Genomic DNA, 25276 nt, shown 5'->3' with positions numbered 1-25276 from the left:
CTTAATTGTTCTTTCTTTATTTATTGTTCCATGCTTAGAGCAATCCTATGAATGTCGCACCGTGAACTTAAGCCATGGATGTGATGATTGGATGAATGAACTGCACTTGAAAAGTTATGTATGCAATGTATGTTTCGTTCATATAATTTACAATATGAAACCAATATTGTATTACAAACAAGAACCATTTTAATTATTAATCAATTATAATCGCAAAACCTTAACTAATCATCCATTTAATTGGAAATATGCACTTTAAATTCCACATTCAAATCAAGAAGCTTTGACCAGAGACAACTTAATCAGAGAAAGATTGATCAGAGGCAACATGAGAAGAGACAAACTCTAACCTGAGGCAACATGATTAGAGGCAGAGTTAGAGGAAGCATGATCAGAGATAGACTCAGAGATAATATGATCAAAAGAAAAATCAGAAACAACATGATCAGATGCAGAATCAGAAACAATATGATCAGAGACAGAATTAGAGACAACTTGATCAGATGACGAATCAAAGACAACATGATCAGAGGTAGAATCAGAAACAACATGATCAAAGGCAGAATCTGAAACAACATGATCTGAGACAGAATTAGAGACAAAAGGGATGACAACATAATCCGCACCTGTGGATACCATCCCGAACCTGTCTTGATTTGAGCGGAGAAAATCCACTTTGATTGGATGAGGATGCGTGTTTTCCTCGAAATTAAAATTTGATGGCATGGATTGATTTGAGGTGTTGATATACAGGTCACACCCGAACCTGCCTCGCTAATAATATTATTGTAATTTTTAAATTTTATATATATGTACATGTTGAATATACTTAATATTTTTTTAAAATATTAACAATTATAATCTCATCTTTATAAAAAATATATTTTAATTTTATTATTAATAATTATTATGTTATTATATTAATTATAATAGATATGATTTTTAAATTTATATATATATATATTAACTCGGAAAACAATGAAATTCCAAGTTCAAACTCAAAACAAGACGTTCAATTTAACCATATCAACATTTAACAGTTGGGTTGGGATAAGACTTAAAAGACAATTTATTTTACATCTTATATATATGGCTATAAACAAAAATAAGTCACTGAATTTATAATTCCCATATACCACCAAAAATTTCAGGCCCGCGATGTATATAAATATCCTCAACGAACACTAACAGTGATTTTATTAGACACTGAATGGATTGTATATAAAAAGTGCAAAGGTCAATATTTGCTACTAATATTTTTTTCCTCATATAATATGTATAAAAGTAAATTTTTAACATTTTGTAAAATTATTGTATTTCATTTTTAATTTCTAATTTTTTTGTTTATTTTTAATTTTTAATTTCTATATGTATCATTATTTTCAATTTTAATCTATACTATTAGGATTTAAATTAAAAAACGTGAAATTTATAAAGACTAAAAAATATAATTTTTTTATAAAAATAAAAAAATAAAATACAATAATTTTATTAAAATTGAAAATGAAATATAACAATTTTATAAATATAAAAAGTGAAATACAACATTTTTATAGTAATTAAAATTTTATTTAATTTAGAAAAATATGCTATATAAATGTTGAGTGACTCTCACTACAAGATCATATGTTAGGAAAAGCACTATGGCTGTCAAAAATTGTCCCGATGAACAAATCACAATAGTTTTTTCTTCTCCCTTCTTTTTATTTATTTTATTTCTTGTAAGTGTGTTGATTGTGTTCAAGCTTACAATTAAAAAAGCCAAATCCAAAACTAATCTAAATCAACTTCCATCACCACCAAAACTACCTATAATCGGTAATCTTCATCAACTAGGCACACTTCCACATCGTTCTCTTCGAGATCTATCACTCAAATATGGAAACATGATGTTGTTACAATTAGGACAAATACAAAATCCAACTCTAGTAATTTCATCATCAGATATAGCTATGGAAATCATGAAAACTCATGATCTAGCTTTTTCAAACCGACCCCAAAATATTGCTTCAAAAATCTTATTGTACGGATGTACGGACGTTGGTTTTGGACTTTATGGAGAAATTTGGAAACAAAAGAGAAAAATATGTGTTAATGAACTTTTGAGCATGAAAAATGTGCAATCATTTCGACTCATTAGAGAAGAAGAAGTTGAAGAATTGGTGAAGAAGCTAAGTGAAGCTAGCTTAAATGATGCATGTGTGAATCTAAGTGAGATTCTTATGTTAACATCTAATAATGTTGTTTGTAAATGTGCATTTGGAAGGAAATATGATGAAAGTAGTGATGGTAAGGTGAAAGAGTTAGCAAGGAAGGTTATGATCTATCTTTCGGCTTTTGTTGTTGGAGATTATTTTCCTTTGTTTGGTTGGGTTGATGTTCTTAGTGGAAAAATTGGGGAGTTTAAGGACACTCTTCGAGCGTTGGATGTTCTGTTTGATAAATTGATTGAAGAGCATTTGGAAATGAAGAAGATGGAAAATGGTCAACTCATGAAGAAAGAGTTTGTGGATATTCTCCTTCAAATTCAAGAGGATGGCATGCTTAATTTTGAGCTCTCCAAAAATGATATCAAAGCACTTTTAACGGTTTATTCTCTTTTATCACTTTCTTTATGTCTCTTTTACTTAATTTTGATTAAATTATTGCCATTTTGTTCCCTTAAATAATTTTTAAATTTTATTTTGTTATCCTAAGTTTTTTTAATCTAAATTTAACCCTTAAAGTTATTAGGGTAATAATGTAAGTCTCTTAAATTTGTTTATTTCATTTTGGTTTAATTGCAGTTTTGATCCCTCTATTTTAGCTGAATCGCAAAAGTAGTCCCTCCATTTTGTTTCTTCCCAGTTTTGGTCATCCGAACAAAATTTTAGTCCAAAACTTGATGAAATTTTAGTTTTTAAAGCCGTACTACATCATTTATGATAATATATTTCAGGTACAATTGTTGCAAATGAGATCTTGAGACATTGTGTGACTTAAATAAATGCAAAAAAAAAATGAAATTTCATCAAGTTTTGGACAAAAATTCTGCTTGGGGAACCAAAACTGGGGAGAAACAAAATGGAGGGACTACTTTCGCGATTCAGTTAAAATCGGGGGATCAAAACTGCAATTAAGCCTTTCATTTTAATTTCTTAAGTTACAAAAGTGAAACACTAAGATTTTTTATATCTGTTTTGAGTATAAAAGGAACTACATTTGCAAAGTGTAAAAGGAACTTGTAAAAGAAGGACATAGTAGTTATTAAGTTTCATAAAACAATGCCTGCTGATTTTTTTTTTATAAAGAAACAATAATTATCTACCTTTTTTAGGACATGTTTGTGGGAGGAACTGACACAACTTCAACAGCATTAGAATGGACAATTTCAGAGCTCATGAGACATCCATCCATAATGAAGAAAGCACAAGAAGAAGTAAGAAGAGTTGTAGGTCATAAATCCAAAGTTGAAGAAAATGACATAAATCAAATGCAATATTTAAAGTGTATAATAAAAGAATCTCTAAGGTTACATCCACCTACTCCTCTCATGGCTCCTCGAGAAACAATGTCTAATGTAAAATTAAATGGGTATGATATTCCTGAAAAAACAATGGTATATATAAATGTGTGGGCAATACAAAGAGACCCTAAAAATTGGGAAAACCCCGAAGAGTTCATTCCAGAGAGATTTGAACATAGTCCAATTGATTTTAAAGGCCAAAATTTTCAATTTTTACCATTTGGTTTTGGGAGAAGGGGATGTCCTGGAATGAATTTTGGAATAGCTCTTGTTGAATATGTGTTAGCTAATCTTCTTTATTGGTTTGATTGGAAGTTACCTGAAACTGATTTAGGCACGCAAGATTTAGATATGAGTGAGGTTTTCGGACTTGTTGTGTCAAGGAAAAAACCACTTCATATTAAACCAATTCTACATTTTCGTCTCTAAATATAGAATTATATTGATCAAATTATAATCTATTTTCGAATGTATTTCGTAGTTAGATTGATTGTTTATTGTTGTACCTTGTAAATTATGTTCGTTTTCTAAGATTAATGATGTTTTGTTTTTGTATCGGTGATGGATGATAATATATTGAATTTGTTTCATGTATTATAATTTAGAAAGATGATAATTTTATGTGTGATATATGTGTGGTCATATACATACTCATACTATATGTTTGGTCATATGCCATACATCCCAGTGGACCTTGGTGTTTCTGAGTTCGAATAAATGGAAGATGTGAACTTATAACCCATACTCTGTACTCTTCTCTTTACATTTTAATAGAAATCTTCTTATATTTTAAAAAAAAAAAAACAGAAAAGTTTATAAAAATTAAAACTATTTTTTGAGAAATACAACGTTAAAGTATGTGTTAGAAAACTTGATTTAGGTTTTTTTAATATAAATTTGTTTTGAAAAACTAAAAGTATGAAATTTTTAAAATATATTTATGTTTCAAAAAATTAAATTTCAAAATTTTAAGAACACATTACATTTTTAAAATAAAAGAAAACAAAAACTAATTTGAAAAACCTAAAAACTTTAAAAAAAAAATCTCGATACAGTAAAATATTTCAGAACATAAATATTGTTAAAGATGTGTGTAACAAAAAAAACTTATTTTAAGAAATAAGTTTTTCAAAACACTAATAAATATATTGTGAAAATATAACGCTTGAGTTTCACATAACACAGAAATATTTTAAAAATAGCTTGTTTCATTCTCTTTTTGGAATGACTATATTGAAAACTGTTCTGGTTTTTCTCTTTTTAAAATAGAAAAATAGAAACTCCTGTTAGGTATTTTTGTTTCTCTTTTTAGTTTTGATTTGAGAAAGATAAAACACAAAAAACTGTCAACTGTAATTGATAATTTTGAAAATGACAGTTTTGTAAATCTATTACTATTATAATCTATCAACTTTTTACCTTTTTCCGCTAATGAAATGAGTAATCACTATCTACTAATCCATACGATACAGTCCAACAATGCAATAAATGTCACAGTCCAACAACAAACTAACCTATCTACTCTACACATGGGAATACTGCTTTAATTACTATATAGCCTTCACAATCTAAGACAACAACAACCAATAACATACTTTTTTTATTATTATGACATATTAAGGTAATTCATTTAGCCTTTTTTAGTAAAAACAAAAAAACCAAAATTTTCTCTTCTTTCATCCATTTCTGGTATATTTTGGTTTAATTAGAGATGTTTAAAAAAATCAAAAATTGAACTAAATTGAAGAACTGAACTTAACCGAACTATTTTTGAACTGAATTGATTTATAAAAATTAATAACCGAATTATTTTTGAATTAATTTTTTAAAACAGTTCGATTTGGTTTTAAAATCGGTTCGGTTTGGTTCAAAATAATAAATTGAAGCACTAGTTTATAAAACAAGTCGATTCGGTACAAATAAAGATATTATAGTGATACGATAAAGATATATAAACATTACTACAAATGCATTTTATAAAAAATATTTTAAAATTTAAAATACGTAATTTTTCAAATTTTGAAATACTAATTTTACAAAAGCAATGTTTTAATTATATTATTTTTTTCCAACATAAAAACTATTATATTGTTACTGATTTTGTATTGTAGATTTAATTATAATTTTAGTCTCTCTATTTATATTGATTTTTGAAAATGATTATCCTATATTAAAATTTGACAGTTTTGATTTCTCTGATTTTTTTAAATAAAAATAATGACTTATGATACTTTAAATAACGTGTGACATATGATATGATGATTTATATTGATTAACAATCATGGAATTAAAATAAATACCGTAAAAATTTAATTAGCTTTTAACTTTAATTTTTTTTTATATTTTTAATTTATTTAATAACATATAACTAATTGATGTATCATAAAATCATATCTTACGTCGTTTAAAATATGTTAAAACTTTATTTTAAACTTTTCTAACCCATTCATTTAAAAATAAATATCACTTTTTTTTCTATCCTCCATACATCTTATCTCACATCAAGCATACACATTTAAATTATATCATTTTTTATTAATGATTTAATCACAAACTTTTAAATTTATTTTATACACTAAATATATAATAAATTTATTGATAATAAAACCTAGTTTAATTCATCATGTCAACATTGTTAAATTTAATATTTTTTATGATGACTTCAATTTGTACGAAATTTCCACTCTATATGTATAGATTTAAGTTTTTTTTAATACCCTATTTTTCAATTTTTTTAATCAAAATACTTCCTTTTCAAAATTGTATATCAAAATATTTTATTTTTAAACTCACCTAAAAGTCGTATTTGTAAATGGTGACTTCATTAAGGAAGCTCACGTTTGCATAAGCGACTTCTTTAAGGAATTTTTCAAAAAAAAAGAAATTATTTTTTTTTCTTCAAATTAACAATATATGTATGACCAGTTAACCATGATAGTCCACATTTTCTATATACTTTTTTAATTATTTTTAATAAATATATATATATATATATATATATATATATAATTTATTCATAAAATACATCACAAATTCGACATTAACTTTATCGTAATTTTTTTTAAATTTAAAATAAGTAATTTTTCAAATTTTGAAATATGTAATTTTATAAAAGTAATATTCATTTTATAAGTTTTTTTTGTATTATTAATTATGTTATTTTTCCACAACATAAAAACTATTATATTATTACTAATTTTAGATTGTAGGTTTAATTGTTGTTTTAGTCCATCTATTTTTATTGATTCATGAAATTAGTCCTCCTATATTAAAATTTGACCTCCTTCTTATTTTTTAAATAAATAATAATGATGTATGATGCTGATGTAGAATGATTAACACTTATGAAATTTGGAATAAACGCATTATAAAAACTTAACTTATAACTTTATTTTTTTCCATATTTTTAATTTAATTAATGACATATATCTAGATGATTCTATATCATAAAATTTTATATTACATCGTTTAAAATATATTAAATCATTTCTTTTTAATTCAAATTTTTTAAAGAGGGACGATAAATTGTCAAACTTGTAAAATACTGAGACAAATTTTATAAATTAATAATAATAAATTGATCAAAATAAGTGTTTTTTTTAAATATATTTAAAAAAAAACATACCACATTGACAAAGTTTAAAAAAATAATATCAAACTGTTCTACTTTTTGGCACTACTTGATAATCGCATCCCCGACATGGGACATCTTGAAAGATTTTTTTTTAAATTCAATAGAAGCTCGCATCCCTAGGATGCGACCATGTACTAGACATATAATTTTTTGCTTCACAATTTTGTAATTACAAAATAAAAAATTATAATATTTTTAATAATAATAATAATAATAATTATTATTATTATTATATTTTAAAAACAAAATATTAGTAATAAATTAAAAAATTAATAAAATAAAATAATATTAATAGTAATAATAATAATAATAGAGTAAATTAGATTAATAAAATAAAATTAATTAAATTAAACAAACAAAATACATTAAATTAAAGAAAAAATACCATAAATTTTAAAAAAAAAACATAAAATTTAAGTGAATGATTTCCGTGTAAATGTCCTCCAGTTGATGTTGTTCTGGTTGATCCTTATTTTGAACGAGTTGATGTTGTTCTGGTTGATCCGTACAAATGATTTCCGTGTAAATTTAAGTGAATGATTTCCATAAAATTTGAACGAGTTGATGTTGTTCTGGTTGATCCTTATTTTGATAATTATTCTCATTTGTACGTGTATTACAACCATTATCATTTGCCTCTATAAAATTTTGACTTTTGGAGTTATACGTAGACTTAAAAATAATGTAGATGTGGTGGTGGTGACATATTATAATATGTAGATGTGGTGGTGGTGACATATTATAATATGGAACTTCGATAGGAACATGCCGATGTAGTGATGATAAAGATAGTGTTTGGTGCATGGTTTATTGTTTGGAGTTGATTGAGGGGTTGAGTGCACGTGATATGACGATGAAAGTTGTAAACGTGGATTACATATATATCTTTATCTTTCCACACGCACACGCACACGCACACGCGCGCGCACACACACACACATATATACATATATATATCACACACACACATATATATACACACACACACACACACATATATATCATATATTACTTAATGTTGCGTAAAACACATTTCTACTAATTGACTTTGTAATACGTAATTCTCACGTTCATTCCAATGTTTAATCTCATATTTCCATACTCAGTTTCAATTATCGTGAACGCCACGTCTCATGTAGACCTCATGGTAGATTGTCATATTCTCTAGTGGTTATGGAATTTACTTTATAATAATAATAACAATAATAATAATAATAATAATAATAATAATAATAACAATAATAATAATAATAATAATAATAACAATAATAATAATAATAATAATAATAATTATTATTATTATTATTAATATAATATTATTATTTTTATTTTTATTTGTTAATAATATTTTTTTAAAATATAATAATAATAATAATTATTATTATTATTATTATTATTACTATTATATTTATTAATTTTTGTAATTGCAAAGGATGTAAAAAAAAAAAAAAGATACATCTAGTACATGTTAGATTATGGGGATGCAACCTTTTATTGAATTGAAAAAAAAAATTCTTCATCGGGGATGCGATGATAAAAAAATAAGACAATCTAGTATTATTTTTTTAATATATTACAATGTGGTATGTTATTTTAAAAAAAAATATATATTTTGAAAAATCCTCAAAATTATAATTAAGTTTTTAATTTAATGTTCTTCATTTTTTATTTTTGTAATTGACCGGTGCATCGCAAAAGTAGATGTATAGTATTTAAATAAATTATTAAAATTGTAGAATAGACTCTGGAAGCGAACCAAGGTTGAACTTGTTAGCTTATTATTTTAATGTTTTTATTGTATCAATAGTATACTGATTATTAATAAATCATTGAGAAAAAGAACAAGGTTCAATTGTTAAGTTTTGTAAATGTTTGTGTTTGAAATTTAAAAAAACAATATTATAGAATAGTAAATGAGATTTGATTTACCATTTAGGAAATAACAATTGTTAGTTTATTTAATTAATTTACATTTTAAAAATTGTATTCATTTGATTATTTTAAACTTTTTTAACCTAGTTATTTAAAAAGAAATATCACTTTTTTTTATCCAATTATTTACATTTTATCTCACGTCTCGCATATACACATTTAAATTATATTATTTTTTATTAATAATTTAATTACAAACTTTTAAATTTATTTTATACATTAAATATATAATAATTTTATTGATAATAAAACCTAGTTTAATTGATCATCTCAATATTATTAAATTTAATACTTTTTATTAAGGGTGGACAACGGCCGGATCCGGTTGGATTCGATTTGAAAATGGCACACCGAAGGAAATCCGCGGTTGAGAATGTTTGGACTATCTCCGACCGTTTGAAGCATCGGTTATGGGGGGTGGCAGTTTGACGGTTTCAACGGGTAGTCAGATAACTTGAGTCGGTTTGACGGTTTTAACGTAAAAAAAATCTAAAAATTTGATCATAAAAGTTTTCTCATAATAAAAAAGAAACTGAGAAAATTAATATGGATACAAAAGCATTCCAAATTTAGAATAAGTACAAAAACTAAACTAAAAAAGAGTAAATGGAGTGAATAGTGGAAATAGGTAGAAACTTGGTCAGATTTGGTCTTGAAGAAGATAGGAGATACAATAATTGCTAGATCTATGTAGAGACTAACAAAATAAGAGAGATTGAGATGAGGCTACAACAAATCTGGAACCAACAACAATGTTATGTTGGGAAAATCTGGTCAGAACTGAAACCTACTACTAAGAAGACGAACCAGAGCATAGGAGGGGGAAAGATTAAGGGGAGGCGCTAGGTTAATTTGTTGCATACGATCGATTTCGGATACCAACAAAGTTGAATCTCACCACCCGCATCCGTAAAAATAAAGCCGAATGAAACTGATTTTTTCAAAACGTTGACTCGTGATCTGACTTCCATTCGCCCGATTGCTTCACTTTCTATACGATTTTATTGGTTTCGGTCGGACCTCGGGTCCGTGTCCACCCCTACTTTTTATGATGACTTGAATTTGTACCAAAATTTCCACTTTACACGTATAGTTTTATTAGTGGTGTTTATCGATTTATAAAAAGAATAAAAATCTGTACATATTGTCATTAATTATGGAAAAATATTCCATTTTATAGTTGACTTGACGAGCTCCTTTGATATAAAAGTTTGTTGGCATTTGTGATAGAATATGAAGAATATGCAACTCACAAAGTTGAATGATGTTGAATTGATCTTGCGGTCGCGTAAACAGTTCTTGAATCAATCTGAAGTAGATTATACTTCTCATGCAAGAGGTCCAGTTTTGATAGGCCTTCTTCTAATCCAAAACAAGTTGTTATAATATATTTTAGGCTAAATTACATATGTGGTCCTTTAACTTAATTTCAGGTAACGTTTTAGTCCTTTATCTTTTTTTTCTTCTCAATTTAGTCATTTATTCCTAAAAATATCAAATAAAGTATGAAAATATGAGTTTATTTGAAGATTTGCATTACGAATTTGATGAAATTTGTATTATATTGAAGAATATAATTAATTTTATGAGTTTTGATTGAAATTTTTTTTGAATTTTTGTATAAAAAAGGATATCATTGTTGAAATTTTAAAACATAAAATATCAAATTCTCACTTAAAATTAAAATAAAGGACCAAGTCGGGAAAAAAAAAAGATAAAGGACTAAAACGTTACCTGAAATTAAGTTAAAGGATGTAATTTAACCTATATTTTATATAGAGTGCGTTATACATATACATCACTTTTAAAATAATATATCTTGTTTATAAAATTATTACTTCGACAGATTAACATTTTCAAAATATAATAATATTATTTTATAATTTAAATGGTTACTTTTAAATTCAAAATATTTTTATTTTTATTCAAATTAAAAGATATAATGACAAAAAAAAAATTCCGGAATAGTGAGGTATGTGTTAAACAAGTTTTATGTAATTTAGTTTTCAAAACATAATTTAAAAATAAATTTATCAAAGAGGTCTTTTTAGTTTGGCATCTTTAAAATAATTTTTAAAACTAAGATTATTTATATTTTTTGAACTTTTTTTTTCCTTAAAAAACAGTTTTGAAAAATTTATTTGCAAAAAGTATATTTATAAACTAAAAACTAAAACTCAATTAAATAAATTTAACTTTAAATTTTTAGAATTAACTGAGTATAGTCAATTACATTTAGAGCGTCTAATTAATATTGAATGATTTAAATTTTAATTTAAAAATAATAAAATTTGAATTTGAAACTAAAACATCTTGTCTTGATCATTCAATTTTTATTTGCTAAATGCAGTTTAGTCGAAAACATTGATCCGAATTCAACAATTATAAAATAATAACTTTATATTTGAAGACGAGTCAAAATAATAAAATTTAAAAATTATACCACAAACTAAATAAATCAATATATTCTTATTTAATTTAATTTTATTCGAATTTCATAATTTTTTTTACAAAACTCGAAACAAACTAAACCAATTATTTGTTATTAGTTAAAATAATATATCTTTAAAAATAAATAAATAAATAAAATCAAACCGATCCTTCAAACCCATAATAATTAATCTCACATTCACATTTGGTGGTATGTGTAATGTAGGGGTGGGCAAAATTCAGTTATGAACTAGAACCGTTTGAAAATTGAACCGAACTGGTTTTCAGTTTAGAAAAACTGAACTGAACCGGTTTTTAGTTCAAAGAACCGAACCGAACCGATTTATAAAAGTGGTGCACCGGTTTATTATTTTGAACTGAATTGAACTAATTTAACTTAATTTTTTTGTTCATATAGGCCAAAATTTACATAATTACCCCTAATTACTTCTAAAAAAAATTTGGTTCAAGTTTTTTTAAATAAAAATCGGTTCGGTTCGGTTTTTTTAATTGAAAATCGGTTCGGTTCGGTTTTTTTAATTGAAAAATCGGTTCGGTTCAGTTCTAGTTTTACAAAATCAGTTCGAAAATAGTTCGGTTCTTAAACCAATTCAGTTCAAAACCAATTCAATTCGGTTTGGTTCGACAATTTGGTTCAGTTTTTGGTTTTTTTAACACCCATAGTGTAATGCGTTGGTTTGTGTATATTTTCTAGGAGCAGATATTTTGTTTTTGGTGGAACTTGTAATAATAGATAGGAATACAAAAAAGGAAGAAAAAGATACGCTTTGTGGGGGAGCTTTTTTAATGGTCCACCCCTTTAGTGCCTCTTTGCATTGATTCCATGCCATTTTGACGAAAAGTGATTTATTTATGTGAACTTGTTTTCTCTCAAATACTAAATTTTTATTTGAATAAATGAAAAGGAGTATTGTACATGTCACACTAATAATCGATTCATACATGCAATGCAATTGAGCACATAGGAGCAGGAGAAAAGAACATCTTTATTATTTCCTCAACCTCTCACTCTTTTAAGAGTTATTTATATATTATTTAAGTCATTATTTCTCCATTTTCGCTCCAATTCAATTCACTTCGCACCATAGTTCTGCCGCCATGGCTGCAACTCCAACATCCTCTCTATTTTCATTCTCACTCAACCCGCACCTTGCTCCAAACCACAGACCCTTCATCCTTCAACCTCTCAAACCCCACTCACCTTTACACAAATCTCCCAAATGCATCCATTCAAACTCTTCCAAACGTAACAACCCTATTTCCTGCAACGCCGTCACTTTTCCCCATTTAGAAACCTCTGAACTCGTCATTCCTTCCAAGCTCCGCCATCTCGCGAAAGAGTTCCGATCGTTACCGGAGCCGGTGGAGCGGGTGAAGCGTCTGATGCACTACGCCGGAATCACACCGCCGATGGACAAGTCATCGCGTGTCGATAATAACCGGGTTATGGGCTGCACTGCTAGGGTGTGGGTGGAGGTGAAGGTCGACGGTGAAGGGAAGGTGAAATTTGTGGCGGATAGTGACTCGGAGATCACGAAAGGGTTTTGCGCGTGTTTGGTTTGGGTTCTTGATGGGTCGGAGCCGGAAGAGGTTTTGAAAGTGACGACCGATGATTTGGTGGCTCTAAATGTTGGGTTGCCGGGGACTGGTCGTTCTAGGATGAACACGTGGCATAATGTTCTTGTAACAATGCAAAAAAAGACCAAACAATTGCTTGCTGAAATGGAAGGGAAGCTTCCGTTTGAAGCTTTTCCTTCGTTAATTGTTACCGCTGATGGTGTTTTTCCTAAGGGTAGTTACGCCGAAGCGCAGGTTAGCACTTTCTTTTTTATTTTATTTATTTATAGAATCTCTCGACACCGTCCAGAAAAGGAAAGGAGTTTCATTTTCTGTTACGACTTGCAATAATCTGATGCTTTTTTTTTTTCCTCTCAATACTTTCCTATGTTTAAACAAGGGAAGACTTTGTCTTGTTGTAAAAAAGTATTGTTTTTTTTCTTCATGATTGTTGGGTTCTTTGTAGATGGATATTTACTTTGCGACATTCTTCTGCACAGTGCTTTTACTTAAGTATTATTCTCTATTGAAAATGCCATCGTCTATTGCTATATCTGATGCCGTGTATTATTCTCTACTGCCAAAAGATAAGGCATTTTTTTGGCAGTGTTTAGTTTTTTCCATATGAGTAGGAATCAAACTCGATATTTCCATAATTTACTACACTCACAAGGTTACATCCTGTGCACCAACTACTTGTGCTAGACCCCAATGGTTTAATTTAATGAGCTAATTTTTCCATATAAGTAATATAAATCAAGAATGATATGGAAATCAAATTGCAACACATTATACAATCCACACAAATTGAGTTTTAAGTACATTTTTGGGAATTCCATTTTTTTTGTTCTTTATCTTGTGGACTAATTTTTATTTATTAAAACTTAAATTTTTAAAATTGTCGTTGTTTGTTTCATAATTACTGCATCTCTACAAGTAGTTTTTTCCTTAGGAAAACTGTTTATTTCACATCATAATGGATGTACATGCCAAGAAATGCCATAATTTAATTGAATCATGACCTGAAAGTATTAAACTTCTAATTTTTGTCTAGCTTTCCTGCAGGCAAAATACTTGTTCCCTAATGAGTTAAAAGTTGATGAACTAGTCAATGTGCTCAAGGAGAAGAAAATTGGTGTTGTTGCACATTTTTACATGGATCCTGAAGTTCAAGGCATTTTAACCGCTGCTCAGAAGCAATGGCCTCATATCCATATATCCGATTCACTGGTCATGGCAGATTCAGCAGTCAAAATGGTGAAAGCTGGATGCAAATTCATAACAGTGTTAGGTGTGGACTTTATGTCGGAAAATGTGCGCGCCATCCTTGATCAAGCTGGTTTTAATGAGGTTTGTCTTCTCAGTTTTGCAAAATATATGATTGAATGTGAGACCTGTTTTGAAGATTGACTTGTTGATCCTTAGATGTTAATTTTCTTCTGACGGTTATTTGCAGGTTGGTGTGTATCGGATGTCAAATGAGCGTATCGGCTGTTCTCTGGCTGATGCTGCAGCTACCTCTACTTATATGGAGTATCTTGAACCAGCTTCTAGGTCAACTTCTTTGCATGTCATATACATTAACACTAAGTTAGAGACAAAGGCATATGCTCATGAGCTTGTGCCAACAATAACCTGTACTTCATCAAATGTTATCCAGACCATTCTACAGGTCAGTTAGATGCAAAATTTTGATTGTTCCTCCTTGTCCTTGTAATTGTCATATGAATGCATCACATGATGACCACAACAAAGCTTGGTTAGTGCTTCTTTCTTGAAATGATTTATCACCTCCGTATATGCAGGCATTTGCTCAAGTGCCAGACTTGAGCGTATGGTATGGGCCTGATTCTTACATGGGTGCAAATATCAAGGAATTGTTCCAACAGATGACACAAATGACTGATGAAGAGGTTAATGCAATTCATCCGGCGCATAATGTAGACTCTATAAGATCATTACTACCGCGACTTTACTATTATCGGGTAAGGTCTTTAGACTGTATTAAAAAGCTAAGGAAGAATACGCTTTATTTGAAATTGGATGTGCTGCATTTATATGTTTTTCCTTCGTATTCACTGTTTTGGGATGCTGGCTTGGCTTGAATCTATTTTTTCTACATGGAAAATGATATATTAACAAAATATTTCCTGTTTAATATATTTTCTTCTTTCTCTTTCCCACCTTCTCTCACATAAGTTGGTATGGGCTTTGTTAAATAATTTCTTCCTCCTACCCCCTACCTCACTCTGTTTCTGTGTTAGGAACTTTATGTAAGGTATGGGTTAGGAGAAATTTATTGATATCTGCAGTTTCACTTTTCTATTGGATAGACAAATGTTAGTATATTAGTTGTTATGTTAGTATTTTCTCCGTCATTAGGGTTTGAACCCCGGTCTTTTAACTCCTTCAACCCTTAGCTCAAATCAGTTGAGCTACCTGTACTTATGCTTTTATGACCTTTCTTTGTGATTTGTATTTATTTTTTGGTTTATTTTTCCAGTCTAACATATGGCCTGCATTAGCTTTCCATTAACGTGTTTCTGTTTTATCTTATTATCTTAGTAGGGTACTTGGGTATTACTAGCAATCTATAGCTCTCCATTGTTCATTTCATGATTATACGCTTTTGCCTTTTCGTGCCAGGATGGATCATGCATTGTTCATCATCTATTTGGCCATGAAGTTGTGGAGAAGATAAAAGAAATGTATTGTGATGCATTTCTTACTGCTCATCTTGAGGTACCTGGAGAGATGTTTACATTGGCAATGGAAGCAAAAAGAAGGGGAATGGGGGTAGTAGGCTCCACCCAGAATATTTTGGATTTCATAAAAGACAGGGTTCAGGAATCTTTGGATAGAAACATCAATGATCATCTCCAATTTGTTTTAGGAACAGAATCAGGGATGGTGACTTCAATTGTGGTGGCGGTTCGAAGTTTATTAGAGCCTGCAAAGTCCTCTTCTGAAGGAGCTAAAGTTACAGTTGAAATAGTCTTTCCAGTTTCATCAGACTCAATCTCGACAACAACCCCGAGTCTCCACTCAGTTCAAATGGGTGATATCATACTTCCTGTTGTACCAGGAGTAGCTAGTGGAGAGGGTTGTTCCATTCACGGTGGTTGTGCGTCTTGTCCATACATGAAGGTGCGATTTGTCGTTTGGTTTGTATATAGTTTGATAAATTTATAATCATTTTATCTGCTCGGTAATATAGCGGCAAGATCTTAAACTACATTTAGATTGGTTAACTGTGAATGTCATTTTATATTTGGACTATAAGTCCCCTTCAGTTTAATTCTTGGAACTTTACATATGATTGATTCTTTAACCTTTCAGATGAATTCTCTTAGCTCACTCCTGACAGTTTGCCATAACCTACCTGACAAAGAAAATATGTTGTCTGCATACAAAGCCGAGCAATTTAACTTGCAGACTCCAAATGGAAAATCAGTGGCAGATGTTGGATGTGAACCAATTTTGCATATGAGGAACTTCCAGGTTAGTTTCTTAGTATAAATTTTTGTATACTACTGACATGTACTTCTAATTAACATTATTGTGTCTTGCACAGGCTACTAAAAAGCTTCCGGAGAAGCTAGTTGATCAGATTCTTCGTCCAAAAGACAGTGGAAGGTCGGCATGAGAAACTATGCTGGTTGATCAGATTCTTCATCCTTAAGAAGCTGGTTGATCAGCTTGTTCCAGAGAAATAATGCTATCTATATATGCAGACAGAAATGTATGCTGCTCTATTATGAGCAATTCCAAGTTGCAACCTGCAACAAAAGCTGGGTCTGTGTGAGGTCTTTGCTTATAGCAAGGGTTGTAGTTGTCACAGCCAGATTTTTTAGTGTAGGAAACTTCTAATATTGATTATTATCACAAAACATAGTTCGGTATCAGATATAGAGAAATGAATGAAATGGCAGCATTTAGGGATTATGCCCCCCCACTATGAAAAAATAAATAAATGTACACAAGCTATGGGCTCAGGGCTTTTTTGTATTGAAGGCACGAGAGCTATAGATCTAACAACGTGAGTCCATCTTGCAACTTTCAGAGTTATAAATGAAGGGCAATACAATATATATCGATAAATTACCTCCCCGATTTATCAAGAATAGGCAATGGCTATTAAAAAGCTACCACTAACCATACAAGTGGGATTAGTGTTGAAATAAAAAAATTAATTTTAAATGTGTTATTACACTAGTGATGGTTCGTGATGTAAACTCTTGGGGATAAAAAGCATTTCCCATAAATAAATTTCTTAAATTAAGAAAGTTTTACTTTATACTTCCAAATTTATATTTCTACTCTCATATTTTAATAAAAAATTTATTTTATTTTAAAAAAGTCAATTTTATATTTTTTTATATGTTGTTGTTTAGAAAAAAGTTTTCTGGACTACAAAATATGTTCTAGAAATTTAAAAAAAAGTTTCTAAAACATAAAATTTGAATTTTCTGAAAATATTTATACTCACAATTTTTTTTTCCAATTTTTTTGAATATATTTATATTTTAGAAAACTTTAGACATATTTTGTAATTTGAATAATTTAAAAGAAAAATTGGTAAGCAAAAATCAATTTTTTAAAACACATTTGTGTAAAGTTTTTTGATACACAGTTTAAATTTTCTAAAATACATTTGTGTATTGGAAAAATTGAAAAATGTTAGACAATCAAAGTTCTGCTATTTAAAATACATTTGTGCACTAAAAAATTTGCTTAAAGTTTTTTGTACATAAAATTCAAATTTTTTGAAACATTTTAATTTTTTTTTTAATTTTTTTAGAACCCATATTAAATTTAGTGGAATAGAAAAAAAAAGTTATTTTATTTTAAAAAATAAAAATATGAATAGTTTATATAAAATATGAAAGACGGAGTATAAATGTAGGTTACATGATAAAAATAAATTAATTGGTTGGTAATTTTGTGTTCAATGATATAATCCCATGTTTTTATTCTTTCCAAAATATTGTTTTAAAAGTTTAAAATAATATTATTATTGAGCATTAAAAAGAGAAATATTATTATAAAATTTAAATACATTTCAAGTGTTTTTCTTTATAGTTTTTAATTTAAAATATACCATTTGTAGTTATAACAAATTTTGCGAAATTATGAATTTGAAAAAATTATAGTTGGTTAAATTACGAACTAAAAACACCACATCATTAAATTATAGTTCAACTAACACAATATCGATATTACTAAATTAAATATTATATTTCAAGTTCACAATTATGTTAATTTTTTATGGTAACTATATTATTTTATTTATATAAAAAGAAGAAGAAAAAAATCAAAAATATTTATAGAATATCAATTTTTTATTAGATTTTTTTTAAGTAACTAAAATGTCTTACTCTGAATAAAAAACTTATCATTAAATAGAAGGTCGCATCACTAAATGCGACATGTACCGGTTCGAAATACATTACATTCAAAAAAAAAAATACTAATAAAAACAATTATAATAAAAAAAAAAGTGATTTTCTCATCAAATGTGATTTAGTAAATTGATTAATTTATAAATTGTTAAAACGTAAGTAGCAAATTGTGATTTGGTAAATTGATTAATCGCTAAAATGAGAAATTTGGTAAATCACATTTACTCAACTTACAATTTGGTAAGTAGCAGTTAAAGATGGAAATAAGTCATGCCAGAGAAGACTTTACTCATTTTAGCAATTAATCGATTTATCAAATCAATTTACTTTTTAAAAAAAGAATATTATAATAAAAAATCCAAAGAATTAGACTTAGGTTTTTGTGCCAACTATTATTTCAAGCTGTGCCTTTATTTTCTCTCATTCATAATAAGAGAAAATTATACATAAGTAAATGGGAACAAGAGATAAAATGGTAATTTAAACGTGTACTAGAAGTTAAGAACTACTGTCTCTATAAGATGACTACTACCTCTATAAGATGAATGATTATCATATATTTTTTAATTATTTACTCTTATTTTATCCACTCATATATCATTTTCACATAAGAGGTCCTTATAGTTGCATCTTGTTTGTCCTTAAATTTTTTTTGGGTTGTTCCTATATATGTGTGTGTTAAGTATATTTATAGTTTACATTTAAAAAATGGCAATATAATCATACCAAATTTCAGAAAAATAATCTAAAACTATTCGAATATTATGGTATGTTAATGTTAATATCCATATAAAACTTGTTTACTTGTAGTGTATATGATTAAACTAATATAGAAAAGTCCAATTAATTTAAGGTAAAATAGATTGAGTACATTCGAGATAAAACAAAATTTTCTGTTACCTATTTTTCCTCACCGCCTATAATAATTGAAATTTGAATCCCAAATAAAATATTAATAAATTAGATTACGTAACTGATCTCTTCTTCAATAGCATTTAGTTCCTTTTTTCCAGGAAAAAAAAAAGATTAGTTTCAATTGATAATATTGGTGTTGTTGTTGGTGCGTTTGAGTTAAGAAAATCGAAAGCAGACGGTGCAGTGCAATTCCAGTAAAGGGGTCTGTTTGGTTGGTTGGTTTAGTGAGTTGCAATGTCAATTATGAACGTGCTCACCATCTAGTTTAGGAGGACAGGTGGCAGTCCCTTGTTTCACAATTTGGAAAGGACAATTTTAGACCTTTGCATTACATTAACGTACGAATTCCAAAAACACATTCGAGTCTCTTCTTCTGTTTCCACAGAGTTGGGACTTCCGATCTTCCGAAAACCTCTTTACCTAATATCACTGCATTGCCATTCTACGTCATTCTTTTACTCCATTCAATTCAATTCAATTCCATTGCATCATCACAAGTACGTTCCTCCCTCTCTTTCTCATCTTTGCAATTCATTATTTTTATTTATTTATTTATTTATTTATTTATTTATTGCGTCTGCGCTTTCTGTTTTTCAATTTCATTATTCTTAATATTCAATAGTATAATTCAATACAAAGACACTTTTAAACTTAATGTCTCATGGTAGATCAGTTTAATTTTAGGTTAAGATTATTGAATTTTGGTATCCCCTATTTCGAAAACTTCCATTTTATGATTGAAAATTAATTCCGCTTCAAATAAACTGATCTACAATAGGATTAACAGATTTTCTTAAAAATGAATAAAGTTGTTACATTGACATCATTCTAAACAAGTTTCATAATATGTTACATTGGTATCGTTGTTATTGCAGCTAAGCATAGTTTTTTTTTTACCACAAATTTCTCACGTGCGTTGCACATATTTGAATACTAGTTTCAATAAATTTATTTATTGATGTTGTGATGCATGTTGAATAGGTGAGGTGCTTGTGAAGATCATAGATAGATACAGCATGGGTTCTGAAAATGTGCTAGAAAATGCACATGATAAACAACCTCTATTTTCATTTGGATTAATATCTGATGTGCAGTATAGTGATATTCCTGATGGACGTTCATTCCTTGGTGTTCCTCGTTACTATAGGCATAGCATTCTTGTGTTACAAAGAGCAGTTCAAAATTGGAATAATCATCAAAAACATAAGTTTGTGATCAATTTTGGTGATATTGTTGATGGGTTTTGTCAGAAAGACAAGTCTTTTAACACAGTAAAGAAAGTTGTGGATGAATTTGAAAAATTCAATGGAAAAGTATATCATTTAATTGGCAATCATTGTTTATACAATCTTCCTCGCAGCAAGTTACTTCCTTTGTTGAAGATTCATAGTCTTGAAGGCCATGCTTACTATGATTTTTCGCCCGTGCCCAAATATAGATTCGTAGTTCTTGATGGTTATGATATAAGTGCAATTGGTTGGCCTCAAGATCATCCAAGAACATTGGAAGCTATGAAGTTTCTTAAGGAGAAGAATCCAAATGAAGATAAGAATAGTCCATTTGGTTTAATTGGACTTGAAAGAAGGTTTCTTATGTTCAATGGAGGTGTTGGGAAGGAACAAATGGAATGGTTGAATAATGTTCTTAAGGAAGCAACAAAATTGAAACAGAATGTAGTGGTTTCTTGTCATTTGTCTCTATATCCTGGTGCATCATCCAAGGAAGCATTGTTGTGGAATTATGATGAAGTGATGAATTTGATACATAAATATAATTGTGTGAAGGTTTGTTTTTCTGGACATGATCACAAAGGTGGATACTCCATTGATTCACATGGTATACACCATAGAGTTCTTGAAGCTGCTTTGGAGTGTCCTCCTGGAACAGATGCATTTGGATATGTTGAGGCTTATGATGACAGAATATCACTTTATGGTACGGACAGAATGAAGAGTACAGACATGTATTTTGATCCTAAAGTAAAGGGTATTTGTAATCATTAGATGTGTTATTTTTTTTTTTGTCAGACACCTATTGGTTTATTGATACTATGAGAATATTTTGTGATCTTCATTCAAGTCCTACCCAATGGAATTTTTTTATGTAGTGGAAGTTGGAATTTCATAAATATGCAACAAGCATTTACTTTGTGAGTGGATTCTCATATATGATTTGGTTGTGAAAGTTTTGACTGCTCGTATATAAATGGAAAACAAAATTGTTGCGATTGTGACCAAATCGATGCTAGCTCTTATGGTTTATTTATGACAGTATTTTAATTATTTGTGTATTTATTTTAGGAAATTGCAAATTTGATTGCTTTGTACTTGACCTCTCAACCTACTTGACAGGTGGCTCAGTTCATTTTGCAAGCTAAAACTTCCTAGACCAAGTAGTTTGACATTTTTTTTTTACTTCCAATAGGCATAAGTTATCTTAAACGTAGAAGAAACATTTTCAATTAAAGTCACTTGTACATTTGTACAATTAAGCATTAATAACATGTTTTACAAATTTTAATTACACCTAAGAAAGTGAGGTGCCAGGCCCCAGCCTTATTAGTCAATACTTCCACTCATCCTAATCATACATATATATTGAATTATTTTATCATTCAAATATCAATCCACTTTGTGCATATTATAAATTTTAGCGGAGAGCATGTTTTACATGATGCGAAATTTGCTTTGAGAGGGGAAAAACATGTCCCTTGAGATTTTATTCATGATTCTGAAATAAAAGCATTAAAAAGACAATCTACTATAAAGTTTCTTATGTCACTCAAATTGAATCACTACTTTTGTGTCTTTCCCTTTCTCTTTTCAATATAGAAGAACACAAGCAGGGACAAAACCGAGAAAGCACTAAAACAAATGGAGCAAATATCAAGTGTGATGTGGCGTCCACTAATTGCATTGATCTGAAACAAGTTAGTGCTCTTATTGGTATTCGTGGTTTGGCCATAAGCCACTTGAACATCATTAGAGTCAACTGCGTAGGCGCGTATGAAGTACGTGGCTTGAGGCACGTCTTTCTTAATCAACCACTCGAAGGTGTGAACGGTTTTGTTGGAAGCATCGTAGTGCATGGCTAGCATTTTGTGCGGGCAAGTTTTGTCACGAGATAGTTCGTTTTCTGTCTTTCTCCACGCGCGGTCTCGTTGGCTTATTGGCGCGTAGCATAACTTTAGCTTTATGGTTTTGTAGGAAGAGTCTGTCCCTGCTGGGAAGGTCTTGTTTAGAACCCATGTCCCACTGATTTTGTCTTCGCCGGCTAGTAGAACTGCATACATATTTCATTTCATACCAAAATTTACTATAGCTTGAAAGAGTATTTAACATCTTTTTTTTATAAAAAATAATTAAGCAACCGCAATCTAGGATATGACATTTGAGGTTTTTGATTTATACGGTCACATATTTAGTTGTGATTCTATGAAATATAAATTAAAAATTGTAATGTTCCTCAATTTAAAACTTTAGTAAACAGCACATCAGTTCATAAAATTATGGAGCTATAATATCCTAATCCATAAAAATTTGCGCAATTTTTCTCTAGAATTGTTCATTGTGGCATATGAGATTATTCAAATTAAGGAGGAAGGAACATAAGTACATAAATCAAGGTGGATTAGCTTATTTTATGTTTAGAAGTACATACAAATCAAAATTAAAGAAAAAAAGTGACTTTTTCTTAAAGTTTATTAATCAAAATTAAACACGACCCTATATGATTCATCATCTTCTACTTTAACTAGCATAACCCAAATATAACAAAATCTTGTTGTTGATTTAGAGGGAATATATAATAGAAATTTTCTAGTGTTTTACCTTGTCCCAGCTTGGGGGAAGCGGTGACATCAAGGGTTCTTTTCAAGGAAGTAAAGAGAACCTTTCCATAACAAGTTTCGGCTAAACAGCATAGAAGAAGTGATGCTACAATAAGCTTGTGTGCTGCCATAGTTACTCTAGTTTTCAGCTCCAACAAAAAAAGTACTTCTAAAGAAAAGTCAACTGTGAGAGGGTGAGGACTTCAGAGAATTAACAGCCAATTAATTGGAATGATGTGCTGAGAAGAATCTGAATGGAGATGCAGTGATTTTAAAGCATTATATACAGAGCACAATCCAAAAAATTCTATACAAATTGAGGTTTGACTTTGGGTAATGAAAACAACCATTGGAAGTCAAAAGGCCCAAATGCCCAATATATTGTCTTAAAAAATGTTTGAAAGAGGAGAAAATTAATGGATGAAACAAACAAGCGGTACTAGGGATGTCCCTTTAATATTCTGAAGGGTCATCCTATTTAAAACCCAGGTTATTGTTCCGATGAAAATAGTTCAGTTTAGGACAGGTGGATTAGGAAAACAGTTTTTCTGGTTCCAATTATAAGAATATCAAATAACAATTAATTTATTTATTATTATCACTTTTTAAAAATATTATTATAAATATATTAGAAAAGTATGAGATATTATATACATTTACTAATATTTAAAAGATAAATATTAAATGAGGATAAAAAAAATCACTTAAACAATAAAAATATTTTTAAATCGCAACTTTTCTTATAAATAAGAAGAAGAAAAATTCTTATAATTAGGTGAAGGTAGTAATATTCTTTAGACTTAATTGTAATTTTGGTTTATCTATTTTAATCGATTCATGGAATTGGTCTCATATTTTAAAAATCGACAGTTTTGATTATTTCTTCAGTTTTTTAAACTAAAAATTGAGGATTTAATATATTTTAAATGACAGAACATACAATTTCATAATATAGAATCATTTAGATACATTAAGTATTCAAACGTCATTAATTAAATTATAAAAATAAACAACTTTTGAAGTTGAAAGTTAAATTTTTAAAGAGTTTTATTGTAATTTTATGGACATTAATCCTTATATATTATCATATCATATGTTATATTTTTTTAAGTGTATCATATCGTTATTTTTTTAGTTAAAAAATTAAAATAAATAATTAAAATTATGAAAATTTAAAATAAAATAACTAATTTTATAAATTAATAAAAATAAATGACTAAAACTACCTTTCATTGTAACACTATCTAAGGTATGTAAGACAATTATTTTTTAAACTTTGTTAGTCAGAGAAAAATAAAACAACTTAATTAAATAGATTCGAAATAAACAAATGAGGAGTTAATTTATGAATATTGTATAGAGAAAATTTTCTTGAGAGACAATAGCAAACCATATATGTTCGGTAGATTTTTATTTTTTAAGAAATGTTTGGTAGATTTCTTAATATAAATTAATATCTGAAGAATAACGAAAGATACTTCGTATTTATAATATAATTAAAATATATATATCAGCTATTGGTTCAATATATTTAGCTCTTTGTAAATATTTTAATTCTAATCTAAACTATCAAAAAGTCATAATCAAAGTAGTTTATAGTCTTTCGTTTGCCAAATAGAGCATTGATATTTTGTCTATCTCAGATATTTGCGGAAATAGTTAGTTAAAAAGAATCTCAAGTTCATCCAAATCCAATTATAATAATTTATAATGAGTGTAATTATTTATTGTCATAGTTTTATACTATTAATATATTATAAATTATAACTATTTATTATTATGACTTTAAATAAAATTATAATAATAAAAAAAAAACATCTTAAAAAATTTAATAATGATTGAACGAAACGTATATATATTCTTTATGTTAAATATATATTAATTAGATCTATTAGTTATGTGTATAATTAATTAATTGGATTATTATTCCTCCCTTCCCATTTGAGGTTACATATTGTTGTTCTATTTGTTTAGTCCTCTTATGTCTCGGAAAGGGCAAGCAGGCAAGATGTGTATACTTACTTACTGTATAGGGCATAGACGTCACCCAG

General features: G+C 28.6%; 4 protein-coding genes across 4 annotated transcripts; 3 read left to right on the top strand and 1 right to left on the bottom strand.

Annotated features, from left to right (window-relative positions):
- Positions 1-1614: 1614 nt before the first annotated feature.
- LOC101500736 (phenylacetaldehyde oxime monooxygenase CYP71AN24-like) lies at positions 1615-4060 on the top strand. Its single transcript, XM_004515801.4, has 2 exons — positions 1615-2588; positions 3317-4060. Exons 1-2 carry the CDS (start codon positions 1644-1646, stop codon positions 3932-3934), a joined length of 1563 nt encoding a protein of 520 aa, XP_004515858.1. The 5' UTR covers positions 1615-1643; the 3' UTR covers positions 3935-4060.
- An 8300-nt stretch (positions 4061-12360) lies between these two features.
- Positions 12361-17378, top strand: LOC101501046 (quinolinate synthase, chloroplastic). The gene is made up of 7 exons (XM_004515802.4): positions 12361-13334; positions 14145-14429; positions 14536-14751; positions 14885-15064; positions 15726-16226; positions 16419-16580; positions 16654-17378. Exons 1-7 carry the CDS (start codon positions 12621-12623, stop codon positions 16723-16725), a joined length of 2130 nt encoding a protein of 709 aa, XP_004515859.1. The 5' UTR covers positions 12361-12620; the 3' UTR covers positions 16726-17378.
- Positions 17379-19509: 2131 nt separating this feature from the next.
- Positions 19510-21562, top strand: LOC101501360 (manganese-dependent ADP-ribose/CDP-alcohol diphosphatase-like). The gene is made up of 2 exons (XM_004515803.4): positions 19510-19893; positions 20378-21562. The coding sequence occupies exon 2, from the start codon at positions 20413-20415 to the stop codon at positions 21397-21399; it is 987 nt and encodes a 328-aa protein (XP_004515860.1). The 5' UTR covers positions 19510-19893; positions 20378-20412; the 3' UTR covers positions 21400-21562.
- Positions 21563-21998: 436 nt separating this feature from the next.
- LOC101501680 (high-affinity nitrate transporter 3.1) lies at positions 21999-23651 on the bottom strand. The gene is made up of 2 exons (XM_004515804.4): positions 23227-23651; positions 21999-22678 (listed from the first exon to the last, which is right to left on the bottom strand). Exons 1-2 carry the CDS (start codon positions 23354-23356, stop codon positions 22191-22193), a joined length of 618 nt encoding a protein of 205 aa, XP_004515861.1. The 5' UTR covers positions 23357-23651; the 3' UTR covers positions 21999-22190.
- Positions 23652-25276: the final 1625 nt, after the last annotated feature.

The sequence above is a fragment of the Cicer arietinum genome, chromosome 7 (genome assembly GCF_000331145.2).
Source record: "Cicer arietinum cultivar CDC Frontier isolate Library 1 chromosome 7, Cicar.CDCFrontier_v2.0, whole genome shotgun sequence".
NCBI lineage: Eukaryota > Viridiplantae > Streptophyta > Magnoliopsida > Fabales > Fabaceae > Cicer > Cicer arietinum.
This window is presented reverse-complemented; position numbering and strand designations above follow the sequence as displayed.

Coding starts and splice junctions, on each gene's coding strand:
- LOC101501046 (XM_004515802.4), top strand. CDS start 12,621: ATGGCTGCAACTCCAACATCCTCTCTATTTTCATTCTCACTCAACCCG. Junction 13,335..14,144: donor GTAGTTACGCCGAAGCGCAG/GTTAGCACTTTC, acceptor GCTTTCCTGCAG/GCAAAATACTTGTTCCCTAA. Junction 14,752..14,884: donor TTATCCAGACCATTCTACAG/GTCAGTTAGATG, acceptor CCGTATATGCAG/GCATTTGCTCAAGTGCCAGA.
- LOC101501680 (XM_004515804.4), bottom strand. CDS start 23,356: ATGGCAGCACACAAGCTTATTGTAGCATCACTTCTTCTATGCTGTTTA. Junction 22,679..23,226: donor TTCCCCCAAGCTGGGACAAG/GTAAAACACTAG, acceptor ATATGTATGCAG/TTCTACTAGCCGGCGAAGAC.
- LOC101501360 (XM_004515803.4), top strand. CDS start 20,413: ATGGGTTCTGAAAATGTGCTAGAAAATGCACATGATAAACAACCTCTA.
- LOC101500736 (XM_004515801.4), top strand. CDS start 1,644: ATGGCTGTCAAAAATTGTCCCGATGAACAAATCACAATAGTTTTTTCT. Junction 2,589..3,316: donor ATATCAAAGCACTTTTAACG/GTTTATTCTCTT, acceptor TACCTTTTTTAG/GACATGTTTGTGGGAGGAAC.